At 39.8% G+C, this 26,368-nt stretch overlaps 1 protein-coding gene across 1 annotated transcript in view; it reads left to right on the top strand.

The window, feature by feature from the left end:
• The window catches only part of CEP192 (centrosomal protein 192), a 67,764-nt gene that overhangs the window by 35,494 nt on the left and 5,902 nt on the right, over positions 1-26,368 (top strand). Inside the window, exons 29-51 of the mRNA XM_077933625.1 lie at positions 696-864; positions 2,656-3,460; positions 3,815-3,963; positions 4,438-4,668; positions 6,356-6,481; positions 8,130-8,270; positions 8,765-8,825; positions 10,128-10,264; positions 10,353-10,445; positions 11,354-11,469; positions 11,551-11,727; positions 12,561-12,651; positions 14,341-14,505; positions 15,251-15,517; positions 15,689-15,795; positions 19,602-19,711; positions 20,842-20,983; positions 21,425-21,594; positions 22,446-22,569; positions 23,456-23,561; positions 24,363-24,564; positions 25,428-25,507; positions 26,129-26,224. Of these exons, the coding sequence (XP_077789751.1) occupies positions 696-864; positions 2,656-3,460; positions 3,815-3,963; positions 4,438-4,668; positions 6,356-6,481; positions 8,130-8,270; positions 8,765-8,825; positions 10,128-10,264; positions 10,353-10,445; positions 11,354-11,469; positions 11,551-11,727; positions 12,561-12,651; positions 14,341-14,505; positions 15,251-15,517; positions 15,689-15,795; positions 19,602-19,711; positions 20,842-20,983; positions 21,425-21,594; positions 22,446-22,569; positions 23,456-23,561; positions 24,363-24,564; positions 25,428-25,507; positions 26,129-26,224 (3,865 nt within the window). The remainder of the gene's footprint in view (positions 1-695; positions 865-2,655; positions 3,461-3,814; positions 3,964-4,437; positions 4,669-6,355; positions 6,482-8,129; positions 8,271-8,764; positions 8,826-10,127; positions 10,265-10,352; positions 10,446-11,353; positions 11,470-11,550; positions 11,728-12,560; positions 12,652-14,340; positions 14,506-15,250; positions 15,518-15,688; positions 15,796-19,601; positions 19,712-20,841; positions 20,984-21,424; positions 21,595-22,445; positions 22,570-23,455; positions 23,562-24,362; positions 24,565-25,427; positions 25,508-26,128; positions 26,225-26,368) is intronic.

Consider the following 26,368-nt stretch of genomic DNA (forward strand, 5'->3'; position numbering starts at 1 on the left):
TTAACCATGGTGCTCCTAAATCCAAGTTCACCGACTCTTGAACAAGTAGCCAACATGGTGCCCTCCAGATGTTTTTAGACTACATTTCCATTAGCTTAAGCCAGCACTAACCAGTGTCATGGATGATGGGAACGTTAGTCTTACCAGCATCAGGAGGCTACCCCCGAACTATGTTTTTTGAGATTTAGCATGGTCAGACATGACACTGAAGGACAGCTAAGGTGATAAAGTGGGGAGGCAGAGCAATTGGATAATAAAAGAAAGGTGAAAAACCATGAGTGTTCAATCACTTGATTATTAAGCCAAGGCTGTGTGAAATGAGCAAAAGCAAACTCAAAAGCTGCATCTAGCCTCTTACTGGATCATGTAGTTTTAGCAGTTACTATGTCATTTTGCTTCATGCAACTGAGATCTAGAAACACTTTTTAAAGGATTGGCTCAGATGTGGCTTCTGTTAAAGGCTAGTAGCACTAAGCTGGTAGCAGCGATGGATCTGCTAGGTCACACTAAAGACCAGGTGGGAGGTGGAATGTTGGAAACACAGGGCTGGTCTGGTGGCAACCACTACTCTTACCAGGGAAACAGATGAGGGGCAAATCACATTACTGATGGAGTAAAAAACCAGATATTATTAAATGGTTATGTAGGCAGTTTGTATATGGGTACATTTTTTAAAAGCTTTCTTTGTGTTTTAGGGCTGATGCTGACTGTCCTGATACAACATCAAATTCTAAGGAATCATATTGTAATGATAGCTTACCTCAGGTGCTGTATACTGATCATAGCTTAGGACGATTGACCTTTGTCTCTGCCACTGAAAAAACCCTTCAGAATCTAACTCTGTCTAGTCCAGAGAGATGTCAGGTAAGTAGCTTGTTAGATGCAAAATATTTTTATATGCCAAGTTTCAAGTTGTAGTTTGATCTTAGGTACATTTTATGAAGAACTATCTTACCAGAAGTATAAAATATTAGTCAAGGATCAGTGTAGTATAGTGGACGGTGTACTAGATTTTGACTTGTATTACCCAAGCTGAAACACTTTAGCCAGGACTCTGACTTACTCTGTACATAACCTCTGGTTATGAACTTAATTTGTTCCGGAGGTCCGTTCTTAAGCTGAAACCGCTCTTATCCTGAGGTGCTCTTTCGCTAATGTTTCTTGTCCCCTTAAGTACAGTGGAACATACATACAAGGGATTGGATGAGTAAGGAGAACTAATTTAATGTTCTGGTCAAAATGCACTGTAAGTGGTAGAGTTAACCTCCCCCACCGCCACATTGTAAACTTACCATGTTCATGAACCTGCTGCTCTGGAATTCAGATCAGTGATATGAAAAACAAAATGTCAAAATCATAGCAAATATTCTTAGGACACTTGTGAACGTGAACTAATATGAATTAATAACACAGTGGACTATTAAAACTCATTTGTGCAGTGCCATAGGAGAGGAGAACCTCTGGCCTGTGGATCAAACTTGACCTGCTAGGCCTCCCCATGTGGCATGCCAGAATGTTTTTCCCAAAGGTATGCCCACCTGCCCCAAACTGGCATAGTCTGTGATGTCAGGTGTGGGGCAGGCTTAGACAAGGATGGAGGAAGCAGGACTGATCCTCCACACATTAGCTCTAATCCTAATTTACACATGCCAGCAAGTTCCCACAGGGAATTGTCTAGCACACCCCAAACCTCCAAAAAGTAGGGTTGAACACTGATACACAAGGAGTTCTGTCCTGCTTGGGCTGTTTTTCCCATGTCCATGGACCAATGTGGCAGGTGGGTGGGACAAGCCACCTGCCAGACACCTGACATCATTATGACATCAGGTGAGTGACAGGTAGGTGGCCCCACCTATCAAAGTTGACCTGTGGGGAATGGAAGAAGATAAAGATCTGCTCTGCTGGGTCAAAAATGTTCCCCATCCCTGCCCTGCCTCATGCCAACTACTATGCTGTACCAGCAGGGCTAGTACTGGTGACACGGCAAATATTGCACCTGACCTTTAGTTGCATATACACACTTGCTCAATACACCTTAATACTTCTTAAGAATTACTTTTTGCTTCATTCCTGGGGAAACAGCCTCCTGGAAGCATCATGAGATTGCTGACTTTATATGAAAAGCTTGCAGTAAATACTCACCTTGTACCAGAGTTGTGTGGCTTTTAAAAATTAGCTATGATGAATTTATTTAACATAGTTGCCTGTTTCACACATCACGTTAAGCCCTATGCTATGGTGTGCTGATGAATGCTGCTCAAACTGCACCTGCCTGGAGAGAAACCACACATTGAGCCTTGCACATCATGCTAAGCTTTCACTGGCTCAGGAAATGGAGGAGCAGAATAGGTGCAATCTGAGGAGCACGCTGTTCATTCACAGTGAGCCATAGTTTGTTTCTAACTGTGGTTTAGTATAACATGCAAACAGGGCCAGTAAGTATTGTTTCTGCATTTAAAAGCCTTTCTTTTCCCATTGAAGAAGGATCAGTTTAGGCAATAATATTAATTTATTTTGTGAATTAATTGTGGTGTTTTGTCTACTTGGTAGGCAAGTTTAGTAGGCTCTCTCTGTGTAGAAGCTTGTAATATGTACTAATCATAAGCTTATTACAAATTATAAATACTAATCAAAATTTTAATATCTTCTATTCAGAATAATCGTGCTAGTGGCTGGGGCACAACAATAGTTTGGACCAGCCCAACTTCAGCATTGGAAGAAGAAACTAAAAAAACCATTGATTTGCAAAATAACAAGCATCCATCACTAAGCAGTGCAAGCACTAGTGTGAGAAACCATAATAAGAAGCTAGAAATAAACAAATCTGCAGATGCTTCCAGCCTACCAGAGCACCAGAAATCAACTGGAGAGCAACCATCAAAGAGCAAAGATCAATCTGCACAGAAATGTTCAAATAGTAACGAACTGGGAAATGTTGCAGTACCAGTAACAGAGCATGGGTGTACAAACGCAGCACATGGACCAGGCTTAGACTCTCAAAAATATGTGCCTGCTCATGACGGTTTAGGTAACTGTATTTCATTAAATCAAAATATAGCAAACTTTAAATCACATGTTCCTGTTTCAGAAATTCCAGCCATATCTTCTCAAGTTCCAACACTGCTAACAGGGTGTTCCCTTAGAACAACACCATTTGCCCAACAGTATCTGAGAAGCTTGCCATCTCAAACAAATATGGCTTTGCCTCAGTATCAAGTTGGATGTCCTCCAGTTTTTGGTGTTCCACCAGGACTGATTTATTCTACCATCTCTGTGGGTCATGTTCCAAGCTCACTCACTGCTGGAATGACACCAGGTTCAGAAGCTGGATCTGGAATGTTGGGTGCAGCTCCACAGTGCAACTTCATATCCAGCCAGAATGTCTTTAGTAGCAGTACACATACAGTAGCTGATGCTGGTGGACCTAGACAGCTGGAGGAATCTGTGCCATTTGGACTTGGTAAGTTATTTGTTTTTCTTCCAGCAACCTTATCTAATGCCCTTTGTGGTCAGGAAGACATTTACTTGGACTCTTCGTCATCCTTTTATATATTTAAAATTTCAATGAGCATCATTTACCATCTTTATTTGTTCTTCATTATATGTAAAGCAGCCAGTGAACATTTTTTTCTCCTGCTCCCTTTGTCTGCTCCAAGAGGTTGATGAACCCTTCAGAGCAGATTTGAAGGGAGAAATCCTGTTGCATGAGCAGAACTCTGCCTGCAGGCTGTTGGATAAAATACATTTTAGCCCTGTTTTATGTTGTCCAAAATTTGCAGCTGAAACAATTTATTGGTTATTTTCTCTTTCCTAGAACGTGTAAAAGTCCCAGAAGAAGTAACATTCCCTAATGCTTGTTGTGTGGGGCTGACATCACACACAGTCCTTAGTATTCTTAACCCATCTGAACGGTGGCTCCAGGTCAGCATCGGCCTTCTTAGTATTATGCTTGATGGCGAAAAGGTATGTACCAAATCTTGATATGTATTATGCATCTTTTAATATTTTGCTTTTTTTCTCTAGTGAAGTAAACCGTGTTTTAAACTAGAGAGGGTGGCCTGCTTGCCAGCCCCCCCCCCCAAAAGGGCTAGAAAATTATTAACTTGAAATTTGGTTGAAGCTCTGTACTTTTTAATATAATTTGTCCATAAACTATGATGGACTTCAACACTCTTCCTCCTATTGATAGCAATCCCTGTTTGTCAAACACAAAAGTCATTGTGATGAAACTTTCATACCTATGTTCCATTTCAAAAGTATTCACCAATGTACCATGGGGAAGGGGGGGGCAGCACAGCAGTAGAAATGATTTGGATACGGTCAACGCAGAACCTTTAAATGCCATCCTAATTCTTTGCATCTATTTTACACCTCTCTATCGAGAATTGCTGGCTTTGTCCTGAACCTCTGATTGTGTGTGTGCTTCTTTTTTTGTAGATGGACCCTCTGAAGCACAGGTGCTTCCTGTTTAAAAACAAAACTGTCATAGGACCTCGTACTACAGAAGATCTAAAAATGCTGTTCCTACCCTGTCAAGCAGGAGTCTTTCAGTGTGTGCTTAGTATTGCCTCTTGGCCATTTACTGCAGATGCAGATACAATAGTCCAGGCACAGGCCTTAGCAGCTAGAGTGATTGTGAACGCAGTTGCTGAGATTCCCGATATTGAGGTAAAAATCCAGATGAGTGCATAATGCATACTTCTGATAAATACATAGTGAGGGAAGGGGTGTAGCCCAGGCAGGGCTGAGGAGCTCCCTATCTGAAACCCTAGAGTGCCATTGCCAGTCATTGTGAACAGTACTGAGCTAGATAAGCTAATTGACATGCTATAAGGTATCCTAGCTCGCTTTTATTAATGTATTTGGTACATTTATCCCCCCATTCATCTTACAATCTCATAATAAGCTACAAATAAAGCAAAGTACTTCCTGCCAACCTAGCAGTTTGAAAGCACATCAAAGTGCTAGTAGATAAATAGGTACCGCTCCGGCAGGAAGGTAAACGGCGTTTCTGTGCGCTGCTCTGGTTCGCCAGAAGCGGCTTAGTCATGCTGGCCACATGACCCGGAAGCTGTACACCAGCTCCCTCGGCCAGTAAAGCGAGATGAGCGCCGCAACCCCAGTCACGACTGGACCTAATGGTCAAGGGTCCCTTTACGCTTTACCTTTAAAGCAAAGTACAAACAATCCAAAAAAGACAGAGCAGGTAAAAAGGTACCTTAAATCAACTGAAGACAAATAATTTTAAAAGTTCTTACAGAGCCAGCACATCTCCTTACAGCAGCATACAGAAACTAATGCTAGCAACCTGAAGACGCCTGGGAAAACAGGAGTCTTAACCAAATTAGATTCCAGATTGTCAACATATTCCATGCTAGGCACACTCCCTGAGGGAGGGCAATCCATAAGTGGGGCGCCACTGCAATATCCAAAAGGTTTAATTGTTTCCAAAAATTAAAAACACAAAATACAAAAATAAGCAGGAAATAAAAGCACAGCAGAGTTGTAAATACTCAGTGCCTGGTTCAGTAAACGTTTTTGCCAGTCACCTACAGTATAAAGTTTGCACCAAATAAATATCCCTGCAGATGGTGTTCTGTAACTGGGGGCCCCTAACTGGGCCCCCCACTGCTATGTTATCAGCTGTATCATTCTGCAAATCGTTTCCTGAATTCCTATTGACAATATTGAATCTTGAAACTTGCGCATTATTTCACTACACTATAAAAAATAGTCAGATTTTCAATAATTTTAATATACGATAAATGATCTCTCCAAATCTACCAAACTTTGTTAGTTACCCATGTATATCAGGATGTACATGTTTATCCTGAGGGCTTCAGTCTTCCAGAGGCCAAAGTATGGATGGACCTCTGTACAGTAGGTACATTTCTGTCCACAGTCACACACTGCTTTATATTCTCCATCCAGGCAAGCAAGAGGCATTATCAGAGTTCAAGAGCACATTCCAGCCAGGGAAAAATATTTAAGATGGGTATAAAGTTGGGCCAAAGAGGAGATGTGACTTTGGGAGAGTCCTGAGAGCCAGACAGAGAGAGGTGGGGGCCACATTTGGCACCTAGGTCCAAGTTTTCCCCATCCCGATGTACACGATGAGCAATTTTTAATAACTTCAGATGTTGGTGAAACTTTTTTGTTTCTTCGTTTTGGCTAATCTGTAATAGTAACAGTCAGAGGTTGTGGTCAGAATGCTTCTCCAGGAGGGGGCACAGCTAGAATCTCTTGTCTAGTTATCCTTTAGTGACACCTGTTTGCTTCTTCATACAAATAAATAGGACTTTGTGTGCCTCAATTCTTAAAGGTATTATTTCCATCCACCCTTTTCAAATATTAGGTGGAAGCAGGAACGACAAACCATCTTGACTTTGGTGATATGCCATCTGGCAGCTGGAAAGCTCTTCCACTGAAACTAACAAACAAGACATGTGCTAGAGTGCCAGTCAGACTTGTTATTTATGCAGTAAGTATTCATTCATTTATTTAAACTTGTATACGAGCTTTTATCCATAGTTTGCAACACAAAATACATCACAAAAACAAGAACAAAAAAAATATGCACAAACCAACAACCCCCTCCCAGTATAGCAACTTGTATAGTGATCTCTTGAGAAGCAACAACTTGTAAGTGACTGCTACATTGGTTCCACACTATGGGTAACCAGCAGTTTGGTTTTACTCCCAGATAAGCAGAGCGCCAATGGTAATGGATTACCCTTGTTGCAGTGTGTTGATATCACTTGAGATATTTTCTTTGAATCCTGACATGTTTCTCTACAATGGAAATGTTGGTTGTGTAGCAGGATTTCAGTATGCTATTCCCACAACAGCTGTCAGAAGCAGATGTTCTAAGAAGCTGAAGCAGAGGGATTGCAGCTGATGAACCTTATTGCATGGCAATACAGTTGTGAGGCTGACTGCACTGTAGTTTTGACTTCCATTGATTTAGTAAAGTAGATCCTCGCTCTATTTCTGGAGGTCTACTTCAACTGCAAATGTTTCATTAAAGAGGTTGAAATAATCACTTCTGCCCTTGTCTCTTCTGCCTGTGAAACCGTTGACCAGGTCACTTTCTTCCTACCTGATCAATCAATCAATCAATCAATCAATCACTCATTCAATGTTTCTGGCAAGGAAAACTTTTCCAATACTTCTCCCAGATCAGCACCCTCAATTATCTATTTTTGGTTCCCTACTATATTCATCCTCCCTTCCTCCTGGCTGTCTTAAGTGTATGTACATAATGTAACATAGTTATTTACCTTCTTGATCAAGGAAAGTCTTGACTTTCTTGGATTCCTCTTTCTACTCTTCATCTCCATGTCATGTTGCTACCCCTTGTCTAACTTTGCTAAATACAGCGCGCTTATTTTCTGCCCCTTAATGTAAACTCCAGTTGCCACCCACCATTATTGCAGCCTTTTCTTTTTCTGCCTTGCAGTTCCCCCCAACCCCCAGCTTTCCAGAACTTGGCTAACAAAATAGTTTATGGCCCCTTGGACTGCATAGCACCTCTCCCTCAACTCTTACATCGGGATCCTATCAACTCCTGGATGCAGCACAAACTCCTCGTTGCTGCCTTACACAGCTGCACCCCCTCTAATTATCCACTACTTGTAGCTCAGTGCATTTGTGGCATGTTCCACTATCTTTAGCTGTTTCAAAGATCTCTTTCTTGCTCACTCAACTTGGAACACTGGAGGCATCCATATATCAAGTCCATAGGATCCATTTAGGATTGCCTATAATGGCAGCAACAATTCGGGGTTACCGACAGGAGTCTTTTCCCAGCTTTTCCTTGAGATTCCAGGGACTGAAATTAGGAGTTTTTGCATGCAAAACACGTTCTCTGTTACTGAGCTACAGCCCTTCTTTCAGTCAAAGGTTTATTTAATCTGGCGTCTAAAAGGCATCTCTTCTGCTCAGCGCCCCATATGCTTGGAATGCTCTCCCAGGACCCATGTGGTACCACCTCTTGCTTGAAAATTGTATTCAGTTGGCAAAACAGCAGGGCTCTATTTAGCATATCCTGACAACAGTCAATAACCTGAAATGCTAGGGGATGGCAGTCATGTTCTGCTTTTAAAATGTAAAAAACATCTTTATTACAGAATGCTGTAGCATGGCGGTGTTTCACATTTTCTAAGGAACCAGTAAACGCTTCTGTTAGTTTGCTCCCTACTTGTGACATTTCCCAGCGAGCAGCTCCATCGGTGATATCCCATGTAATGAATGCAAGAAGTGATGGGCAAGTAAGTCACTATAAACCAAAGGAATATAGTTGAATTAACCAAAATAGTATTTATCCTTAAATGCTTAGCTGAAAGTTTGCTTTTAATAACAGAGTTTTTATTTGGGAAGTGTTTGCCTAAGATCTAGGACAAAGCACCACCTTTCAAAAATTCCCCCGTACGTCAATTCTGCCTTTGGAATCCCGCCAGTTTCTGGGAAAATCCGGATATATGGCAGCCCAAGTACTGGGGACATCCGTCTTTCACTTAAATTGATGGTGTGCTTTTCTTTGCCAGTCATGATCGGTTGTGTTCAGGTGAGCACAGAACTATTCACATCACAGAAGAGCCCTTCTCTCTTCCTACTGTATTGGTAGTTTAGGGTAGTAAAGACTTAAAGCCATGGTCTTTTAAAATATGATTCTGTGTGAAGATTGTAGCTGATCAATGTTTCAACCATAATCAATTCTTAAAGTTAAAAATGTTTCATTCTACACAAATGTCTTTCTTTCCAGGATCCTGATGTTCTAGTAGTGTGGGTTCAGTTCCATGCACCGAGCAAATGCATCACTTCAGGTATAAATCTGCTATCTTAAGAAATCGATGTACAGTGGTACCTTGGTTGTCAAACTTAATCTGTTCCGGGAGTCCATTCGACTCCTGGAACCGTTCGAAAACCAAGGTGCGGCTTCCAATTGGCTGCAGGAGATTCCTGCACTCAATCGGATGCTGCGGAAGCTCCGTCGGAAGTTCGGCTTCCAAAAAATGTTCACAAACCAGAACACTTTCTTTTGGGTTTGTGGCATTCGGGAGCCGATTTGTTCGGGAGCCAAGCCATTTGACAACCAAGGTACCACTGTATTAGGAATCTGTGTTAGTCCAGCAGACCAGAATTGAAATAATATTCATGAGTCCAACCAATATTCAAAATCTAGTATGCAGAGCTTTTGCTACTCAGAACTTTCAATCCTCTTCACAGTTAGAATTTTTTTTAGATTTAAATGAACAAAGTATCATGTGAATAAGGCTCATGTGTTTGGAGACCCAAGCAGAAAAGTGCCAAAATAGTATTTATCATTAAATGCTTAGCTGAAAGTTTGCTTTTAGTAACACCTGCTTAGCAAATTACACCTGCTTAGCAAATTAAGGTCTGTGATATTTGATATCATGCCATGTGATGAATAGCTCTCACATTAGATATTCAAGAATCATTAAAATGTTTGAACCTTTGCATAAACGTTAACATACCAAATCCCTGTTTGCAGATTTTCATGCTTAGGTCTGCAAGTGCTGACTCGTGTCATACCTAGGTTAAAGAAGGCAATGTGCTAGGATTTCAAGTTTCATGGACATTCTGGGCCAGGCAGTAATGGGCAAGCACTTACGAAATGTATATAAGCATGTGCCATAAGCTGTTCTGTCCCTTGCATTCATTGTAATGCATGCCTTTTAATGTGAGGCATGTCAAGCATGCACAAAACTTTGCACAAAAGCTGGTCCATGTTACCTTGAGTCACTATCTTTTGTTGAGGCTGGAAGCCAAAAATGTATCACTTCAACCAGTTGTACGATGTACTCTGCATGCTGAAACACCTTTGAGGTATGCAGAAGCCCTGCTTCAACATATATTTTAGGATGTACTTCATTATTGCTGTTTCTATTCATTTGCTGCTTTGAAGGCCAGTTGTAGCATTTTGAAATGGAGAGCTTTGCTTAAACAGACCAATATTGATGTAAAATACTACCATAGCACCAGAAACATTCTAATTTGAGTTGGGTGGTTAAATGTTGATAATACTTGGTGTCAAAGCTCATTTTAGAACAAATCATAACATTTTACACTTGATCAGTCCTATTCTTTGCACTTACTTTATTCAGATTCTTTGGGCCCTGCAGATGAGTATTTTGCAAGAATTGATGTGGAGGTTGATTGTCCAGAGCCTGCTAAAATTTTAAGTATACCTCTGCATGCAAGATCTGGAACTCCTAGGATATATGCTCCAAAAGGCCTACAGGTACATTTCCCAAAACCATCTTTTGTGATACAGCTTATTTCTTTCTATATTTCACTTCTAACTATCACTTGAAACCTATTTTTTCTAGACTTTATATATGTCTGCGAGGATGGGATTATCAACAAGGCAGCAGTTGCCATTAAAGAACGCTGGGAATATTAAAGTTGACTTGAAAATCCTGGTAGGTTACCTTACTTTTCCAAGGAATAGTTCTGAAATTACTGTCAACCAAATCAGCCTAACTTAATCAGTACATAATAGAAAAAGAGTCCAATTCACTCTTTCCTGGCAAAATTTTTAAAGTGCAAATCGATATTGCACTCTTACCCACAATTTCAGAGGGGGTCATTGTTTCCATCTTGGTTTTGTCAGCTGGACTTAGTCAACTGGACTCACCCACAGTGGAAAGTGGAGTACAGGGCCTAATCCCCTGGTGCCTGCTTCTGAGACAAGAGAAATAGTAGACACCGTTTACATGTTGCTGCTATGCTGGGCAGAAGGAAGACAGTTGCTCAAGTAGTTCTGGCATAGCACCATCTACTTATGTGTGTAGGGGGCTGGGTTAGTAATGTGATTTTATTTCTAAAGCCACATGGTTGGCCACTAGGAAGCTCTTGCACTATGTGGATGCTACATAACCCTTGGCACATCCTGGTGAGAATCTCAGCATTCCTGCTAAGATCCTCCCTGTGAGTTACAGCTTAGGAAATCATGGTAACTATGCATGTATCTTAACTGATGTCTATGAAGTGGTTTAGAGTCAGCATTTTGAATTGAGCTCAGAAACTATAACTGTTCAGACAGAATAATTGACATATAATTTGATCTAACTAAGGACTTCGGTTACAACACTGTAATTCACATTTGCACCACTTGGAGCTTCTAAATTTTCTTCAAAGGCAGCTCCGTGAAGGGTAGCTTATGTGTTGTAATTTGGATACAACTAGGGCATTATTGTATGGGGCAAAATTCAGCTTCTCTAGGAAATATATCTTGCGTAGCAACCAGTGGAGACGAAGAGCTACCTGGCTACCATTGTCACCTGAGGATCAAAGGATGACATCTTGAAGTAACACTATTCATTTCCAGGCACTTGAGCCAGATAGCGGCATTTCTGTCAATCCAGAGGACCTGGTTCTTATACCTGGGGAAGAACAAGAAGTGACTGTTGTGTTTTCTCCAAAGGACTATAAAAATGCTGAAAGGTAATGCGACCTAATTGGCCCAATGATATTAAGTAGAAATTCTTTTTACAGAACTTCTAACTTGATGCTTTATTTTAATAGTGTTTTAAAAATCTTGGTACTGCCATCTGGGCCAGAATATAAAGTGACTGTAAAAGGCGAAGTGACTGCGGTGGAGAGCAAACCTTTGGTACAGAAATACCCCAGTTCAGACGTTCCCCCCATCCTAGCTAACAAGCAGTTTCTGACATGGGGAGGTATACAGCTTGGCAGAACAGTGTAAGTACCAAGAAAAAAAAGATATGCAGGTCATGATTGCTGGTGGTACATAAAGCGTGAATCAATTTTCATTCAGGATTATAAAAAAACAGGCAACTCCCATTTTGCGTGCATTGAAAGCACGCACCATTTTCAGACCCGGAAGAGCGCGGGGTGCTCTTATGCACACTCTGCCAACATACTCGATGACCTAGAATGCAACCCCCATTCAAATCAGGGTTGCCAGCAATGCATTGTTCAAACATGGTGATGCTCAGATCCAGGGAGTTCCTGCATAAGCAGAACTGTCTTTGCCATGTCCACAGTCAGGTTTGCTGATATCCCTTACTATTCCAAATGACCATCAGAAGCAGCATTTAGGGATGTGTGGGAGACTACAGTGTCACTGTCTTGTCCTTACCGAGCTTCAGTATATTGGTCTTCATCCAGTACATTCCTGTGGGCAAGTACCACTGTAAATAGATAAAATACCTGGCAGCTGGCAACCCTTTTTAAAAGAAAGAAAAAAAGCGACCCCTGAATGGCACACAAAATTTACTGTTGGATATGCCTGCCTTCTCAGCATTGCACCTTTGCTGTACACTTAGAAGCAAGCACATGCTGTACATAAATAGCCAAAACTTTAGACTGTTGATAAGGTATTATTATGTATTATTATGGAAAATAACACTTTTATAACTGAGTAAAATCACAGGTGTACAGCTAGACCAACTAATTCTACACTAAATCACCTTGGATTTACCATGCGGTAATTCTTGGTGGATTATCATGGCAACTGTTCATAAATATAAGCAAATTACTATGAAACGTTAAAGATTTCTATATTTTTTCAGCCAGCAGAAACTGATCCTGAGAAATAACTCTCCATCTATTACCCAGCAGTTAAGATTGCTGATAAGGGGTCAAGATCAGGACTGTTTTCAAGTAAGTAATGCAAATCTGAAACTGTTTATATAAATTCAGATTCAAATATACTTGGTATTTGAAACTGAAGCTAGGTTTTATTTTAATCTTCTTACTGAAATAAGCCTTCAAATGGTATATTCTTAGTCTGCCATCCTGTACACAGTTACCTCAGAGTAAATCTCATCCAATTCAGTTGGACTTTATCAGCACATACAGGAGAGTACAGTGGATATGATTTCAAATTTTAAATTTCTGAAATGTTGGTTTTGTTATGCCAGTGTCCCCCTTACAGCAGTGCTTGCTGCTAGTTTTGTTGTATCAGACTTAAGAATCTTGAATTTTTCTTTAACATACTCTGCATTTCACAGAGCAATGTTATAGTAGAAAATATTCAACGGCTTTTAAAACCACAAATTTGAAACAAAATAACCAAACTTAAGATTCTTATAACTAGGGATGGAGAACAGGATGAGGCCATCATCCTAATTTCATGTGAGTGGGTGGGGGATCCGAAAGGGAGAGAAGGAAGTGCAAAGAAAGTTAAAGAGGGTGCCAAATTGAATGGAGCCATCAGTTCAGCCATTTACACATTCTTCCTGTACTGAGATTTATCTCTGTGCATGGAAAACGTTGCAAAATAGTATAAATAAAATAAAGTAGTATATAAATAAAATAAAATAGTATAAAATAAAAAACTCTTATTCTTACTATGTCAGCATTTCCATAGAATGGCATACCTCTGAGGTCACAGAATTATGGGAGCAAATTATTTGGGTTTAAACTGTTCATTAAAATAATAATAATAATAAATCTTTATTGTCATTACCCCCTCTCGGGGATAACGAAATTACTTGACTGCTCCATAAAAACACTAATTAAAACAATACAGTATAGTACAGCAAGGAAGATTAGATGACTTTCAAAGTCCAGGCTTCCCATTCAGGGCCGAGATCGCTCTGGAGAAGAAGCTGTTCTTAAGACGGCTCGTTCTTGTCTTCATCGTCCTGTATCTCCATCCCGACGGCAGGAGCTCGAAGAGACAGTGACCAGGATGCGATGGATCTTTTACTATGTCCAGTGCCTTCCTATGGCACCTTGTGGCATAAATCTGCTCTAAGGTGGAGAGTGGGCAGCCAACAATGCTCTCTGCTGCCTTAACAACTCTGCACAACCCCATCCTGTCCTGGGTAGTACAGCTTCCGTACCACACACATAAGCCATAAGTGAGCACGCTCTCAATGGCACAGTGATAGAAGGCAAGCAGCAGTTTCTGCGGAAGATGGTTTTTCCTTAGAATTCTCAAAAACTACAGTCTCTGCTGCGCCTTCTTCACAAGCCCCCTTGTGTTGACACTCCAGGACAGATCCTCTTGTAATTCAATGCCCAAAAATCTGAACGTTGTTACCCTCTCCACACAGACCCCATCAATCAAAAGTGGCTGGACATTGCTCTTCTGTCTCATGAAGTCCACCACAAGCTCCTTTGTCTTCCTTGTATTTATGAGCAAGTTGTTAGCTCTGCACCACTCTGTCAGCCGCTCTACCTCATCTCTATAATCCGTTTCACCCTCCCTTTCAGGGATGAGCCCAATCACGGTTGTGTCATCTGCAAATTTGACAACCCTATTACTAGGGTTAACTTAACTCTTCTAAATTAATTTTCTGAATTAAAGTAATTTGCTGTGTGGATTTTCTTGTGTATTTGCAGTTGAAACTTGGAGAACATGTGTACAATAATTGTGAAATTAAGATCCGTCCAAAACATGATTATTCTGTCTGCCTAATGTTTACACCAACTCGATTAACTTGTATGTGTGCAAAGCTTGAAATGAAACAGCTTGGTCTTCTATCTCAACTAGGAATCAAGTTCACTGTAAGTTACTTTTTACACTGATCCTATTTCATTAGGACCACTATAACCTCCTTGGATTTTATTTTTTGTATTCCAGTAGTTTTCTTGATATTAAGAGTGGTACAGAGTCTCTCCACATCGCAGTAACTCCTTTGCCTTGCACTTTGGATATCTTTTTCTTCGTGTTCTGGGCCTTTCAATGTCTTAAGTCAGGGGTAACCAACCTGCTGCCCCCCCCCCGATTTTGTTGTACTCTGCGGGTGGCGCTGTGGTCTAAACCATTGAGCCTCTTGGGCTTGCCGATCAGAAGGTCAGCAGTTGGAATCCCCGTGATGGAGTGAGCTCCCGTTGCTCTATCCCAGCTCCTGCCAACCTAGCAGTTCAAAAGCATTTCAGTAGCTCCCAAAGAAGCTTGCTTTCCTCACTTTTCTCAGTGGTGAAGGTGAGGGACGCCTTTGTGAAGAACCATTTCAGGGCACCATGAAATAGCTCTTCCCAACACAGCCAACTTCCTTCAACTTGCATCTTCCTGCCTGTAAAGATCCTGTTATTCGTACACATCAGAAACCAGTCATTATTCTGCTTACTTAAGCTACTTTTACCCTGCTTTTCCATCATTTGGTCTTTAGGGTGTGCTACATATGAACATTTTAAAGAATTTTAGAATTCTTTGATTGTTTTGAATATTAAAGTTGGGGATAATGAAATTGGGAGCAAGGTTATTTCAATTCTGATTTTTCTAAATGTACGTTTTTCTTTCTTTCAGATACCATTGTATGGATATGGAGGAAATAGCAATCTGAGATTAGAAGATGTTAAAAAACACTGTAATAGATACATAGTGGGGCTGAATGATATAGCGGGGCTGAATGGTAAAACAAGACAGGCTTCTTTTTCTGTACAAAACACGGGGAGTCGGGCTGCGTATGTGAAAGCACTGTGCTTTAAGAACTCGAGTGAAATAATTGTTATGGATCCAAATGTGATGAGAGTTTCCCCAGAAAAGTTTGTTCTTCAGGAAAGTTCACAGCAGGTAATGTGAAAGCCACAATATATATATTACGCAAGACCTATAAAATGTGTAAGCTGTTAACATCCCCCCACCACCCAAAAATGTGCCATAAAATCTTGCTTTGTGATTTTACATATAATTCAAACATTGTGCCACAAATTAATTTACCAAAATTTGACTGTTTCCTCTCAGAAAGTTACAGTAACATTTAATTCAACTGAAGATCAAAGTAATTCACCAGTGTTGTCTACAATTTGTTTTGTCTATGGAGATGAAATTTTGAGACAGCAGTATCGCAGGTAAGGCTAAATGTTTTTTGAGAAATAACAAGTATATTCATTATTATCTATTCTTAAGAAATAAGAAGCAGATGGTTAGAATGGATATTTAAAGAATAAAAGTTTGTTTTGATATTGGCTGTTAAATATTAGTACAGAGCTTTTCAAACTGTGTGTTGTGACACATTGGTGTGTCGGCTGTGTCACGCAAATGCTCCCCACACTCCTCCTGGGGTTGGAAAGGGGTTAATTTAACCTCCAGTTGCTAATGATTTACTGTGTCGTGAAAGGATGCATGTCTAAAATGGGTGTCACCAACATGAAAAGTTTGGAAAACTCTGTATTAGTGGTTATTACCACATTTTTCACTCTCTATTTCCCCCCCCCCCATTTAATTTTTATTACTTACTTCAAAAAGAACAATAGCCAGAAAACATATATACACACACATAAACACATAAACATAAGACTACACAATCATACACCAATAAAGAAAGCAAAAATAAAAATAGAAAGTATATATACAGAAACTTAATTTTCACATTTACTCCTTGTTGGATTATCGCTTTCCGGACTTCCTTTAGCTTTCCCGACAATCATTCGAAGTGATACTTTGAGTTACACATTTCCTAGTATATATTGTCATTATGCTTTTTTGTATATATTTCCTGATATATACCGTTCTTATACCTTGTTTGTACTCCCATTAAGTTCAAACAATAACCCATACTCTATTACAGTGCATCTCTAAATCCCTTTAGCGTTATTTTCCTTTGACTGATAAGTTCCAGATAATCTACATATTTACCCCAGTCCTTGGTAAATTTTTGGGCTCTTGTGTATCTTACTTTGCCTGTAAGTCTGTCCATTTCCATATAATCTAGTAGTTTAAATCTCCACTCCTCTACCGTTGGTGTTTCCTGTCTTTTCCACATCTGGGCCAGCATTACTCTTGCTGCTGTAACTGCATAGTACACTAGTTTACAATCTTCTTTTTTTATCTCATGACCTAACATACCTAATAAGAAGAGTTCTGCCTTCTTTGAGAACGTATATTTTAAGATCTTCTTTAATTCTATATAAATTTTCTCCCAGAACTGCTTCACTTTTCCGCACTCCCACCACATATGATGGAAAGAGCCCTCACTAACCCTACATTTCCAGCACTTGTTATCCACCTTGTACATCTTTGATAGTTTCATAGGTGTTAAATACCATCTATAGAACATCTTCAATACGTTCTCCTTTATCATTGTACATGCCGTGAAATTTAATCCTTCTTTCCAAAGTCTCTCCCAGTCTTCAAATAGTATACTGTGCCCTACGTCTTGTGCCCAGCGAATCATCACACATTTGACCTCCTCGTCTCCTAGACTCCAGTCTAACAGTATCCTATACATTTTCGAAACAATTTTCTCTTCTTTGTTTATAATCTCTGTCTGAAACTTGGATTCCCTCTCTTCATAACCTCTTTCTTTAAGATCTTTTCTAAACATCTGGTTCACCTGGAGATGGTGTAACCAGTCGTAGACATACTCTTTAACCTGCTCGTATGGTCGGACCTTCCATTTACCCTCTTCTTTAATTATTAGTTGATTATATCTTACCCAGTTACTTCTCATATTTATATTCTTTACACACATTACTTCCAGAGGTGATAGCCAATGTGGCGTTTTTGGTTCTAGCAAATTTTTATATTTTTCCCAGATTTCAATTAATGGTCCTCTAAAAATATGGTTTCCAAATCCCCTGTGAATCCTCCATTTATCCCGCCACAAATAGGCATGCCAGCCAAAGTTATTGTTGTAACCCTCCAAATCCAGTAGCTCCCTATTCTCTAACTTTACCCAATCCTTAACCCAACATAGACAGACCGCCTCATAGTATAACTTCACATCCGGCAAGGCGAAACCTCCCCTTTCTTTTATATCTGTTAATAATTTAAACTGAGTCCTAGGTTTCTTTCCCTGCCAGATGTATCTCGAAAGCACTCGTTGCCACTCTTTAAAAATTCGACTTCCTTTAATTATAGGGATAGTTTGAAACAAAAACATCAACCTGGGTAGAACATTCATCTTGATTGTGTTAATCCTCCCCCAAAATGACAGTCTCAACCTTCCCCAGATTTCCAGGTCTTTTTTTATTTCCCTCCACGTCGGTTCATAATTATTTTTGAATAGGTCTATGTTCTTAGGTGTTATCCAAATACCGAGGTATTTCACTTTTTTGACTACCTCTATTTGTGTTTGCTGTTGAATTATTTCCATTAATTTCTGATCCAGGTTTTTGCTTATTATTTTTGTTTTACTCTTATTTAATTTGAACCCTGCCACCTCTCCGAACTCCTCTAGCTTTTCAAACTGTGTGTTGTGACACATTGGTGTGTCGGCTGTGTCACGCAAATGCTCCCCACACTCCTCCTGGGGTTGGAAAGGGGTTAATTTAACCTCCAGTTGCTAATGATTTACTGTGTCGTGAAAGGATGCATGTCTAAAATGGGTGTCACCAACATGAAAAGTTTGGAAAACTCTGTATTAGTGGTTATTACCGCATTTTTCGCTCTATATGACACACTTTTCCCCTCCTAAAAAGTAAGGGGAAATGTGTGCGTCTTATGGACCAAATGCAGGCTGCGTAGCTTTCGCTGAAGTCAGGAGAGCCGCTGCACAGCTTTCCCTCTCTGCGCAGCGCCCCTTCAGCAAAGTGGGAGGAGAAATGGGAGGGGCTCCGCTTATCCTGCCACTTTGCTGAAGGGGCACTGCGCAGAGAGGGAAAGCCGTGCAGCGCCCCTTCAGTGAAGCGGGAGGAGAAACGGACCCCCTTCTGTTTCTCCTCCCGCTTTGCTGGAGAGGCGCTGAGCAGAGAGGGAGAGAACATTTTTTTTCTTATTCTCCTCTAAAACTATGGTCTTATGGTCTTATGGTCGGGTGCGTCTTCTAGAGCGAAAAATAGGGTAAATAACATAGCCAACTCTGTCTGTGTTCAAAGATCAACAGTCACTGGTATCAAGAACAGGAACAAGTTCACTTTTTTCGATTATAAAATCCCCTATTGTAAAATACATTGTTTGTAAAAGGTTTGGGAAAGACTGGAATATGCAGCTGTATTCAGCACTCAGATTTGCTTCATTTTCTGGCTATGGCAGGTTAGCACTTGAGGGTGTTAGAATGCCTTTGTTTTTAGTCCTGCTCCCTCCCCCCTTGTGCATGGTAGTCAAATTCTTCGTAACAAGCTGCTAACTTCCAACAATCCCACAATGAACATGTAAGAGCAGTACATCTAGGAAACAAAAATATGTAGGTATTTCTCTCTTCCCTGCAACATAACCAAAGTAGTTCCTATTATCTCGCCTAATTTGGGCTTGCTGGGCACAATCTTTGTGGGCCCATAAACTTTCTCTGTCATTAGTAGCAGGCCATTATATGTGGTCATTGTCAGTGCTGCTTCTCCCCTCCCCTTTGTCCTCTATTATGTGCAGACAAATCAGTAGTAGTTGGACTCTCCACAGACCAGTGGAAGGCAAGATTCTACTTCCAGAGTTCTAACTCTGTGTGGTTCTTTAACCAGCATACTGGACATTTGGGGCAGATGATTGCTGGAAGGAAACTTTTGGACACATTTGTGGAAGGATGATTGAGTCCTGACAAATTGTTACGTTTATCATTGGGAATAAGAAGCTGATCAGATGTAGTTGCTAAGCACACTGCAGTGCATAAATGCTTTTAAAATGGGGTAATTGGATTGAATGCTTTACAGAGTATTTTAGTGTCTTTGTTAAATGCTTCTTCATAACATTGAGACCTGAAAACTCTCAATTGTCTACTCAGAGCCGTACAGCAAAATCCAGAGCAAGTGCAAAAACTGCTTCCTGCTAATAATCCTGTGATAAATGTAAAGTTTGATGAAGAATTCCCTGGGGAAGAGCTGGTGACTGAAGGTAAGCTTGACCACCCTGAGAATATCTGCTTGTTTGTATATTTGATTTCTTGCCATTCTTTACATGTATTTCAAATTTAGCTTTCACTACCACTTTCCCTGCCAATCAGAAGGTTGGCGGTTCGAATCCCCGTGATGGGGTGAGCTCTCGTTCCTCGGTCCCTGCTCCTGCCAACCTAGCAGTTTGAAAGCATGAAGTGCAAGTAGATAAATAGGTACCGCTCTGGCGGGAAGCTAAATGGCGTTTCCGTGCGCTGCTCTGGTTCGCCAGAAGCGGCTTAGTCATGCTGGCCACATGACCTGGAAACTGTACGCCGGCTTCCTTGGCCAATAAAGCGAGATGAGCGCTGCAACCCCAGAGTTGTCCGCAACTGGACCTAATGGTCAGGGGTCCCTTTACCTTTACCACTTTCCCTTATTCCTATGATTATATTCTTGCAATCTGGTTATCATCATGCAGGTGCTAGTGGAGCTGGGTTGTTTTTAACATGGTTGATAGTAGGGGATATTGTGGTGGGGCAGTGCTTCTCACCTGACCTTTGGTCCATCACGTTGCTGCTGTTTACATCCCCAGACCTCACAGCCTCCTTACCCTCCCAGGAAGCAACACCTATGTGACCTGCTGGAAGTCAAGTGAGCAGCCCATCTCACTGTCCAATACTGGTTGAGAAATCAACTATGCAGCCATAGCAAATCTCTCCTCCCTCCCAACTCCCATTGTCATTCCTCCAATGCTATTTAGGATTCCCTTTTCATCTGCCTTTGGCAGCAGTAGTTGCTTGATCTTGCTCTAATTCTAGCTATAACTTTTAAATACTTTTCTGAAGCTTGCATCATTCATGTCACCTTTACAACATTAGCTTTTATGCGAAATGTACATATTTGGAAGTTCCATTTGAAATCAGTGGGAATTACTTACCTTGTGTATCTGCTGGGAGGCTGGTGATGGACTATGTCCATTTTCTCTTTTAACTTCTAAAGAATTTGCAAAGGTCCAGGAATGCAATTACTGTATGTAAAGACGGTAATAACCCAGTTGATTAGTCTGTCATTAGTCACCAATCTTCAGTAAATACTGCAGTTTGTTTCATTAATCCAGCTTTGCTTTTGATTTTTAAATGTCTTCTCTAGTATATGATCTTCCGCAACATTCGTTTGATATCCAGTACTTTTTCATGAACATGAGAAGGATTATTGTTTCAGCGGTTAATGCCTTCAGTAGTTCTGCTTTCGATATCAAGCCATCTTCAGTGCATCGTGTAGCACTAGAGAGGTAATTTTATTTGTCATTTTTTAGTATTTTCTGAAATACTGGTAAGCAGTTCCTCTACCTTGGTAAACTTTGAATATTCCAACAAAAACAAGAATTAAAAGACTCTGAAATTAGGTCATAATGTGTAGTTACCTGACTGGACTACTTCAGTGACTGTATATAATCTTTCTTGGTGGTTGTGGGTGTTGATATGATTCCTGTGGAGTAATACATAGGGGAAAGGTTATGTTGGAACTGAAAATCATTTTCAGAATACTAAATTCATCTGCTAACGTTTAGTTGCTTTTTATCAGTTTTTATCTGTCTGAAACTCTGGCTAAGGCTAAGTAAGGCAAGGGTTTTTTCTTTTCTTTTAGAAGGCAAGTTTTATACTCTGATATTTGCTTCTCTTGTCTCGTTTCCCAGTATTGGGTGTTGAACTGCTCTTTCTCTCTTTCATAGACCTGGTGTTCCTGAGAAATCCAATATGACTTTGGATGTACTACCTGTTAAAGGACCTCATGGTTGTGCATTGTCATCAAATGCTGATAGCATTGATGAAAAGAAGCTTGTTTCCAAGGAAAACTGGACTCTTCAGCCTGAATTTCTAATTCTCACTGCTCCTTCTCAAAGTATGTTATTTTCACACATTTCAAGAACTGTTAAAAATATTCACCATGATATTTGTAACCTATACATTTCTTAGGATTGTTATGTGATAGATAGTATTACTGTGAGGCACAATAATAAACTGAATTTGTTTGGGATTGGGAATATTTCTCCATGTATATAGAACTCTGTTGATGAATTGATCATGATGCATAAATTCTGGAATTAAGAAAATTTATTTCTGTAGTAGAGATGACTTCAAAAGCTTACCTAGAAACTTTCAGTGGGATTTTCTGTGTTTTACAGATCTCCTTGTTACAGTCATACCTTGGTTCTGGAACGCCTTGTGACTTGAACGTTTTGGTTCCTGAATGCCACAAACCCGGAAGTGAGTATTCCGGTTTGTGAACATTTTTGGGAAGCCAAACGTCCAACGCGGCTTCTGATTGAGTGCAGGAAGCTCCTGCAGCCAATCAGAAGCCGCGTCTTGGTTTTTGGAATGTTTTCAGAAGTTGATCGGAATTCTGGAACCGATTCCGTTCAAGAACCAAGGTACGGCTGTAGTTCTAATTTGTTACAAGGAAGTAAAAGATTCCTTGTTTCAATGTTGGTAACAAATCAGTTGCTGGCAGTCTAGTCAGTGGTTGTAAAGTTTCCACTTTCCAAAGTAACTCCCAACCCACTATTTAGATATCAGTAAAGTAATACATGCTTTTTTCCTATAGTTGTATTATGTAAAAGCCTTTGATTCATTACTGCATGTGTAAATTTGGAAGTATCATTTGCATAATTGATACGGTTGTTAATGCTTTGTAAATAGCACTTAAATGTATTATAAGATAACTGAGAATTCATGCAATTCTTATCTCAAAAGGTGGCGCTGCGATTACTAAACATGCACAAATAAGTAACAACTCAAACAGGTCATTGACATTTGAGCTATCGTGGCCTGCTCACTGTCTGACAGTAACACCTCAGCATGGAACTATTGAACCAGAGTAAGTACTTCCATTGTTTATTACTTTTCCACATGACTCCATATATTTGAAAACTGTGCTTTGCAGTAACTAAGGTTGCAATCCTATATCCACTTATGCACGACTAGTTTCTGTAGAATTCAATGGGACTTACATCTCAGTGCCATTGTATAGGATTGCACTGTCAGTCTGATTACACCCAGCTCTTGAGATAGCATGAAGGTGAAAGGGAAGGAATCTTTGTACAGTTGTGAAAAGAGCTTCTGGCTATGTCCATAGTGTCAAGCTTTTCTTTCCTAAAAGAATAAACAGCCTTGTTTTTATTTATGCTGAGAAAAACCTTTAATTCTTAAGGATAACCTAAAGTATTTGTGGTTAGCACAGAAAAAAATAATACTGTACAAGATATATGATTCAGATTGAGTTAGCAGTGCATTTCAGTTTTTTTATGAGCGGACTATACTATGATACATTTAAATAACTTAAAGTTAGAGCCTCTCTCACACATGACTTCATAGTCTTCTTTGAAAAATGCTGCAGCCATATGATCTGAAGCTGATATATTGCACCTACCACAATAATAATTATACAGTTGGCAAGGATATTGTCACCCCACTTGATATTTTGCTTCTGATAGTGTTGTATCATAGACCTAATAATTCTAGCCCTGTGTACATGGCAGGTGCACTGGTGATTGAAACATCACTATGTGAGTTTTCCCTTGTCCTTATGAAGCTAGACTTGTAGATAGGCATGGGTTTGCAATTCCTCAGATTAAATTAATAGAATACTAAAATTTCATCTATTGTGTACAAAAAAGTCAAGAAGAACAGTAACCAGATCTAATAATGAAACATTGATTTCATTTAGCATATTAAAATTAATGCACTGGATGTCTTATTTCTAGAAGCAACATTTCAATTTATGTGAGTCCAAATCCATCACTCGCAGAAAAGAAATCCATCTTTCCATGGAGTGGCCTTATTTATGTACATTGTGATAATGGACAAAAAGTAAGTGGCTTAAATAAGTGTCTATGGTTATGAAAATTATGCCAAATGCCTTGGTTTTAGAAAACTTAATTTCATGTTGTCAGTTAAGCTTTCATCTATTGCTTTAAAGGGAGTAGTTTGCATTTCCTAGATGAAGTTTGCAGTTATGGGAGTAAATGAACAATTGCTTGGGGTCAGTTTATCTGAGGAATAACCTGCTTCTATAGGATTGTGCCTGGCCTCAGAGGGTTTTCTCTTTGTGCCTCCCATACATGATATTAAGCAGGCATAAGTGTGTGTTCCATCTTTCTCTTTTGTTGATTGGTTGGTTAATTTTTATTTCTTATTTTTTAATTGCATAAAATAGCAAAATACCTTAATATAATAGTAGCCTGCTCCCTTACTGTATGTGTCCCAACTATATTTGCCAGCAGAACTCAAATCCATTAGTAGTTTCTGTTGAAGGCGTGTCCAGTTAAATATTTATTTTATCTCTGGTCACTTGCTTTTTTAAATTGTGTGTGCTAATATTTCTGTTTAATAATTGTAAGTTGTCTTGGAAATGCTTTGAAAAGTGGGAAATGCATTTCTTCAAGTGTTGGACAACTTATGCTCTTGTATGGAAGTTGTTTTAAAAGTTTAAGAGATGTATGTGTTGTATTTTCTTTGTTACATTGAATATTTTCACCTTGCTTTTGGGTCCTTGGTTGCAAAGCAGGTTTGAGCATATGCACTGGCCAGCCAGTCTGGGAGATAACTATAGGATTAACTTGAGACCAGTAGCTGCAAAATACTATGATTTCGTTTCTTTCTTGTGCATAGCTTGTTAGGGTCCAAATTCGGGAAAATATCTCTGAGAAGCAATCTGAAACGGTTTCACCAGTTGCCAAAGTAGGTGTTCATCACCAACAGCCTGAGCTTCCTATTATGCACATAAGGCCACTTCAAAAGCCATCTTCGACAAAACTTGAAGTAAAGAATCGGACTGTGTTTTTTCCTGAAACAAAGTCTGGGGAAAGGTCAGGTAAGGTCGGTCTTGCGTATGACTAGTATCTTTTTGAGTAAAATGTTTTCTAACGGTGAAAACGAAACATGTATTACTTCAGTGAGACAAGCATGACTGGCCATGCATGGCAGCTACTCACAGTCTTGAAATTCACATTCACACAGTTCACACATAACACTAAGCCAAGAACAAATTGGAAAGTGTGCAGGTTTCCAAACGGAGGTTGTATTAATTTCATTATTTTCCATGTAATTCATCTCAATCTTGCAGCACTTTAAAGCCCTTTTTATAGAAGACTATAAATATGATCACTCCTGACCAAATGTTATAAGTAATTGCTAATTAGTATGTTCCTTTTGGAGCAAAATAAAGTAGATTAATATGTCTTCTACTGTCACTGAACTTAAGAAGCTCCTCAACTCACTGGGCTCTCAGAAGAATGTTACTCTTGAGTAGCATGTCTTTCCCAGGTTGAAAAGTCTTTGCCTCGTCACACAGAGATCCCCTTGATCTAAGAAACCTCTAGCCTGACTACCAGTCACAGCTTCTTCCAGTCAAGGCTATAGGACCTCATGGAACCTCTCAGCCAAGAGACCTGCCACACTCCTTGTCTGTAAAGAAATTCTCTCTTCCTAGCTAAGCCCCCGGGCAGTGCCAGGCTTCACAAGTTAATTCTGTAACCCCCAAATGAATAGACAAGGAAGATAATCATTCCCATATACTATCTCACAGTCCATGAAAACAAGGTCCAAATCCTTCACAGGCCCTTATAAGAATAACTGTTACTTGCTATGGATGTTTGTATGTGATGCCAATAAAAGGTTTGATGATGATGATGGATAACTGTTACTTACATTACTTGCCTGCACTTCTTCTTCCAGAAAAGTACATAGAGATTGAAAATAATGGAGATGCAAATGTGAAGTGGCTATTGTCATCTTTTGCACCGCCTTATATCAAGGTGAGTAGAAAATCTCAAAAAACAAACACACACTGTCTTTAAAAGATCAGGTTATATATTCTGTAATCTTTGCATCTAAACAGACCTGGCCTGACATGAACATTCAAATAGAGCTCTTCTGACGGAAGAAAAATATTGGAAAATAGGTTTCAAAAGCAACACTGAAAATTCAAACATTTTTAAAAAATTAATCTCTTTCTGATCTGGTTGCTTACCCTCAACTTGTAGTAGATAGACAAATGTGCATACTCTGGTTTTTATTCAGATCATATAGATAGACAAGTGCTGGACATAGGTAAACACTTTAAATTTCGAGTGATCTCAACTGTAGATTCACAATGGAGGTGTTGGAGAACAAACTGGAAAATCATTTTTATGAAATCATTAGATACTGAAATTAACAACTTCCATGTTAATGGGTGGTATTCATCTAAGTTTTACTTGGAGTAGCCCTGCTAAGCTAAGGGACCTAACTGAGTCATGATCATTAATTCAAATGGGTCTACTCTGAGAAAAACCTAATTGAACACCACCCAATTTCCAGTCAAAACCCACTTCACTTGCACATGTTCCGAGGCTGCTTTGTAAAACTAGTGTTTCTGTTTAATAATTTCCTTTCAGGGCTTAGATGACAGTGGAGAGGTTTACAGGGCCACATATACTGCTTTTCGATGTTCACTGCTTTCTGGTATTCTCAAAGCTCATGGGGAAGAAAAGGTAAGTCACATCGACTGTGTTTTCATCTTAATACACTGCACTTCTGTTTGTCTTCCATCAAAGAAAAATCAGTTAATGCTTCAAAAGTTCTAGGCTATAACAACAGCATTTTTGTGAAATGAAGTCAGGCTTCTACTCAAGAAT

The sequence above is a fragment of the Podarcis muralis genome, chromosome 8 (assembly GCF_964188315.1).
Source record: "Podarcis muralis chromosome 8, rPodMur119.hap1.1, whole genome shotgun sequence".
Classification (NCBI taxonomy): domain Eukaryota; kingdom Metazoa; phylum Chordata; class Lepidosauria; order Squamata; family Lacertidae; genus Podarcis; species Podarcis muralis.